This window comes from Atta colombica, unplaced genomic scaffold, assembly GCF_001594045.1.
Source record: "Atta colombica isolate Treedump-2 unplaced genomic scaffold, Acol1.0 scaffold94, whole genome shotgun sequence".
NCBI classification, from domain to species: Eukaryota; Metazoa; Arthropoda; class Insecta; order Hymenoptera; family Formicidae; genus Atta; species Atta colombica.
Window position 1 is genome coordinate 4,102 of NW_017259588.1, and position 6,961 is coordinate 11,062.

At 31.2% G+C, this 6,961-nt stretch overlaps 1 protein-coding gene across 1 annotated transcript in view; it reads left to right on the forward strand.

The window, feature by feature from the left end:
* LOC108693590 (chorion peroxidase-like) overlaps nt 1-6,961 on the forward strand; it is a 55,029-nt gene that overhangs the window by 3,837 nt on the left and 44,231 nt on the right. Inside the window, exon 3 of the mRNA XM_018202626.1 lies at nt 3,354-3,573. Within this exon, the coding sequence (XP_018058115.1) occupies nt 3,354-3,573 (220 nt within the window). The remainder of the gene's footprint in view (nt 1-3,353; nt 3,574-6,961) is intronic.

Consider the following 6,961-nt stretch of genomic DNA (forward strand, 5'->3'; position numbering starts at 1 on the left):
TGATTTCAGTTAATGGTTCACCTCTTATTGCATTGTTATCTTATTTCTGGTTTTATTGCTGATAGGCTTTATAACAGCAATTTTGCTGATGCCTAACCATTTGCAAGCTACTATGGTTTATTATTAGTCAAGCTAATTTAGTTTATTGCGAAGCTGTATGAAGCTACTACATGTTAACGGAATAATGTTGACATAGAATATGACACAATATATTACAGTAGACATAACATAAAATACAATACGATAGTCATTATAATTATATTAAACTAATCATGATTTTCTTTTCTTCTATCTCTTTCTCTGTATTTCAGTTAATCGAACATTTAAATGACCCTGAAAGAGAGACGGAAAAAGAAAGAAGTGAGATAGAAGTTTGTATGGCGTTACTGAGCAATTTACTTATTTCGCGTATATGCACTCCATTTTGGCCAACATAAAATCAGGAGAGTTGTGCTATTGTATTGTGCTTCAGTACTGATTCTGTATTGAGTCAACAAAAAAACAATGTTATGGTATTCTTCCAGTGCGTAAATTGATACTGAATAATAATACTGGGCTAGTATATTGTCAGTAGGTTTTAAGTATCCATATAGAACTGGCTAAAGAAATGTCTCTGGGTGTCCGTATCGAAACGATACACTGATATATTATCGATATCATTTCCATACTAAAATTGGCAAAAGGAATATATCACCGAATGTACTGAAATAGCACATTGTAAATTTTCGATATCGTATCTATACTGAAACTTGTCAAAAGTAGTATGTCGGGAATTAATATTACAACGATACATCGCCAGACTATTGATCATGTATTGAAATTGACAAAAGGAATATATGAAGCGACAGTACTTAACCAGTACAGTGTCAGTAGATATTCAGTACTACGTTTATCTTGACATTGTTAACAGTAATTAACAGCGGATCAATTTTGAAATAGTACATTGGCAACGGATTGTCGATACAATTTCTATTACGGAAATTGACAAAAGATATATATGAAGCGACTGTATTGAACTAATGCAGATATTCAATATCATCTAGACTGAAATTTTCAAAAATGTGTTGATTCAAGTACATTTTTTTCTAAAATTATATGCATGTATATTATATCTATCAGACGTACAACATATTTTTTTTAGCAAATATAGATACAATATTTATATTGCACTGTTAGAAATGTTTTTTGTGGCGGTCAATTTGACACCACATATATTTCATGCTCAAAATGTGCGTGGTGATTAATTTGACACCACATATCTTTCATGCACTCGAAATATGCAAACTTCAAGGCAATTGTTTTAGCACATACATGAATCAACTCGCATAAAATTAATTTCGAAAATATTAATAAGCGGCTGATTTTCGCATGTTTGAAAAACGTCCAAACACGATATAAAAGGACCGCAAAATACGAGCATCGTCACTTCTGCTTTCTCCGTCTGGAGTTAAAGTTGAAGCTGTAATCTTTTTTGAATTGGCCATACGGCTTTTGCGGTATAAAGAATTGATACTGACTTTTTGTACAGTATTAGTACTGTTATAATATTAAAAATTGATATTAATGTTTGGTATTGTTGCAATATTATGAATCAGTAACGATTTTTGTTACAATATTGTTTCTGTTACGGTACTAAAAATCAATATCGATATTAGGTACAATATATGCACTAATTCTGGGTACTATTATAATATTGTAATCCCATACTGTAATAATATTCTATTATAATTTATTATAATAAAATGACTGAAAATCGGACGTGTGTAAAGGTGCATTATAAGAAAGGGCTCATATTATAAGAAAAGGTTAGATTAAGGAGGTTAACTCATTGTATCGCACGTGTGAATATTTAATTTAACTCTGACAAAACGCTTTATATTTAATGCTTTTATATTAAAATGTGATAAAATTAAAATAATTTACAATTTTTCTGTAACATTTTGCTATTTGATTATTATAAAATAACTTTAAAAAATTTTTAAAAGTACATATCTACCTTCTAATTTTTATTTTTATTACTTTTCTATTATATTTTTGTTAATTTAATATAGTTTATCATACAGGCAATTTATACTGTGATACCAATTTATCCCACATATCATAAGTTATAATGCAGCATGTATTTTATTTAGAGAAAATCAGGGCTAAGTTGGTACAGAAGCTGGCATTTGAATTTTGAGTAAAAATATAAAAATATTTCTTATGAGATCCCAATTTTATTGTAGATGACATTTTATGTGTCTTCTTTATCAACGAAATTTGGTTAAGTGTCGAGTTGTTATGTTTAGATTAGATAGTCAAACGTATTTTTGATAGTCAAAAGTAATTTTTCGAACGTTCAGACAATATGTATCCTAATAGTTCTTATTTTTTTAATTCAAAAATTGTTCAGATAAGTAAAAATGCATTCTAAACACGTTCTTTGTGTTATTTTTTTTATTTTCAGAATTATTTAAATTTTATTTATGTCAAAAGTTACAATATATATTTGGGACTAAGAGAGCACTAAGTCAGGTCTAAGTGAATATGAATATCATCTAACCTTGCGCGATTTTTTATTCACAATATTTTTATCATATTTTCGTGTTAATCACAGTATGGTTCGCAATTACAAGCCTAAAACTGAACTCCCATTAATAAAAATAGAATGTCTAGCCATCAAAAAAGATAATATGAAACTTGTATGAATGGGGAAAAAATTTGAATAAAAATTTATCTGATATGGAATCAGAAAATTCAAATTAAATATTCAAAATAAAATTTAATACAATTTTTGATATTTTGACTATAATGACGTGTTTTTATATTGCATCAAAAAAATATGGTGCCGATTTAGCCCCGGGGGGCTAAATGCGCACTTAGTTTCTGGCATTCTTTAGATTTCATTTTCAACTTTTAGATTTCATAATACAACTTATTTGTATCCATTATGAATTATATCTAATCTATATTCTAAATTTTTTTACATTTAATATTTAATATTTATTTAGTAATAAATATTAAATATTAAATGTAAAAAAATTTAGAATATAGATTAGATATAATTCATAATGGATACAAATAAGTTGTATTATGTCTTATATCTTATTTGTTATTACAGTTATATGTAATATTCATTTACAATATTTTTATTTCTATAATATTCAATATTTTTCTCCTGTTCTTAATTTTTTGTGCATTGATTTTATATATATATATATCTTGATGATGTCGCGCTAAAACGCTAAGCGTTTTCCTTAGCGCCGAGACATTATCTCTAAAAACGTATTTCTAAAAACAATAGATCATATTAAGTATTAGGCCACATAAGATTTGATAATCCTACTTCTAATATGTATATGTAAATCATACAGCATCCAGAGTGTCTTCCAATAGCAGTGAATTTGCGCGATAATTTCTATGGTCCTTTGGGTGTAAGGTGTTTGGAATTTCTCAGAAGCGGACCAGCTCCTAAGGAGGGCTGTGAATTTGGCCCGAGAGAACAATTATCCCAAGTGACCAGTTATTTGGATGCCTCCGTGGTTTACAGTAGTAATGCCATGCATAGTGACAGTCTGAGAATATTTCGGAATGGTAAGTGCACTTCAGTTCGATAGAAAAGGAAAAAGAGAAAAACGAAAAATATCTTTTCTAATACCTTAACAGTAACACTATTCTTTCGGCCTTCAATTTATATAATATTTTTATAGGATGCATAAAATCAGCTAAATCTGGACAAAACAATCAGTTTATTAAAACGTCATTTTATTCAGAAAAAATTTTTTATTCAGAAAATACACAAAAATTTTTTGATACGTTGCTTGAAGGACCCTCTCTGAATTTCCTCTCTGAATCAGTATAATCCCCGTTTGCTGCGATCACTGTATTAATTCCTTGTTTAAAGGACGCTCTCTTTAATTGCTCCTTGTTCATGACTGTTGTCTCAATAATGGCTTGAAAAGTTGTCATGTGTTGTTGGGGTGTTTGAATTTGTTAGACATTTTTTTAATAATGTCTCAAACGAAATAATCTAAGAGATTTAAATTTGAACTACTAGGAGAGCAGAATTCCTTGGACCAAAACATGTTCACGTTGTGAGAAAGCTAATTTTTTGCACTAAATGTCTTGCGTAAGTCGGTGCGCCATCCTATTGAAAAATATACAACCTTCCGTAGTTTCCATCTATGGATTTAGTACAGTTCTTAGAATCCAGAGATAAATTTCCTTCATGATTTTTCTTTTTTTTTTTAAATAAGGCAGTATGATGTATGTCATTCTCATTGGAGACGACACTTAGGACGTGAACATGCCGGAAACTTTGTTCTGGTTATTATGGGGACAATCTGGAGATTATGAGCGAGTCAGCGGTCGTTCCTCCGGCACTTTTGCGTCAGCAGTAAAAATCTTATTGGAAAAAAATCTGAAGCGACCTGCGGCTCCGTGCTTCAACAAATAAAGAAGCAAATTACAGCGGACAACTCTCTTGGCCTTAATATTCTCAGACAACATTTGCCATATCTTGAGTACATAAGACGTACAAATCCTCTTCGACGATTCGAAAGTGGTCATCTCACTCATCCTCAATATAGTAGACCCCAGGTAGACAATTTCCGAAGCGATACCCCTAAGTCTTCCGAAATGAGCTCTTGAGCTTTGAATGACAGCTGGGGTCCTTACAGTCTTTTTTCTTGAATAACTCTGATTCGTCGGGTTAGCAGAATCTTCTTCGGACTTCTTCACATTTGTATACTTTTGCGCAATGTAAAGGATCGAGCGTGGGTATCTGATGAATAATTTCAGTTGGCGAATGTCCGGCACGAAGCGCTTCAATTATCGCTACTCTTCAGTTGTACTTGATCTCATTAATTCTGATCTCATTAACTCATTTTGAGATTATACACGTTTCATATAAATATCTGAGCGCCAATAGTCGTCTACATTAAAAAAATATACAGGTTTTTTCAGATCGTAATAATCGGATTATCCTTTCAAAAAATAATAAACGGATATTTACGAATTATTTTGATCGGTAAAAAAATTCGGTCACATTTAATCGGAAATAGATTCATCGGAATGTGCGATGAGAAATATCTGTTTATTTTTTGAATGGATTATTCGATTGATTATGTCTGATTAAATATTTGCACGCATATATTTTTGATCGGATAACATTAAGGGGATGCTGGAGTGGCCAAATTACCGGAATTTTACCGATTGATATAAATCTCCAAATTTACTAAATGGAATCAAAATTCTTTTTACAGGATTAAAGTAGACACAAAATTTGGGAGTGCTACAATAGATTTTATACTAAAATCGGAAAAAAGTGAAAAACTTACATTTTTTCAGCTCAACTTCAAGTAGAGCTGTTATCTGACGTAGATGTTTCCTTGATACAAAAGCTTTATAGCTCATATGAACCACACGATAATGCATCACTCAGCGTAAGACATGTACAAACAATATTAAGTTCATGAAACTAAGCTAAAAGTTTCAAAAGAAAGATTTATATCGATTTACGAATAATGTGTATACGAACGCTGAGCGAAAACTCGGAATGATAAATAAAGCAATAGATGTGTCTAGCAGTAGATGTTCAATCTTCTAAAAGATGGCGTTGCAATATATTAGATAAAGACAGATAAATGCATCTGAAGGAGAGACACAACGATATGTAATAAGTATAAGAAATGAATGAAAGAAGTCATTACTACCGAATTTAGAATAGTTTTATCGGTAATACAGACGGCTCTAGCATCCCCTTAATGGACTAAATTATCCGATAGATCATATTTTTCCATTATGATCATAATAATGAAAAACAGAAAATATTGATTAAAAATTAAAACAATATTTAATGAAAATGAGATTAAAAGTCATGAGAGTAAAAGTCACTGTTTTTATATCCTGAATTTTAATATCATGGAAAATTTCGTCGCCATACATTTCTTTTTTTAATACGGACATTGCAGATTATATAAGGCCAAAAATAAGAATAAACCAAGAATACAGCAAAGAATAAGAAAGAATGTGCAATAAAAATCAAACGTCTCGTTAGAGACGTGTTCGCTTGGTGACCTCAATATCATTAGCAATGTATTACAAATGTATATTGTAGTAATGCCAGCCTACAGAGTTTATGGAAACAATCACTGATCATGTGACCAACTATTCTGTGATTGGTAACGCCTTCCAATTGATCGGTTATTTTTTCATCGGATATTTCATCGGATCGGACAGCATATGTAATTAAATATAAAACTTGATTGAATAAAATATTCTTTTTTATCCGTTCAAGTCTAATGTTCAATCAGATTATAGATTTATCTGATGAAATTTTAATTGATAGGCATACGACGTTCATATTTTATTCACATGTAATCGAAAATTACATTACAACGGATAAAGTTCATCACTTCAATCCTGAATCCGATCGAAATTGATCGTAGAAAACATTAGAACGATTATTTCCGATCAAAAGCACTGGACATTTATTGCAGTGTGCTAAAGTTACCATGTAACGAAAAATTCAAATTAATTCCAACCGAATTAAACTGGTCCTGTATATAGTATTTAACTCGTGTAGTATTTTTTTAGTATTTGGAATGTAGAATCACATAAAAAAGGAATTATGTCCTGAGGGAGTCATTCAAAGTTATTGTTATTTTTAAGTAAAAATCGGAAAATCTGTATATCCGCATATAAATTGAATGAACGCCAGTAGGAGTATATAGCAGGTTTTAAGCCAGAGATCTGAGGAGACGTGAGTGTGTGAGAGAGGGGGGGGGGGGTAGGCGCGAGGAATTAGCGCGGAAAAGGTTCCCGGCTGTATTATTGTTTACATAAACATAGGACTCTGAATATTACTGTTTATGTAAACATAGGATCCTGAACGACAGATTAATGCGTATTTTTTTCGCTGCCGCCGCTGTCGCCCCGCACCCATCCCAAAATGCGTTATGGTATTATATATATATATATA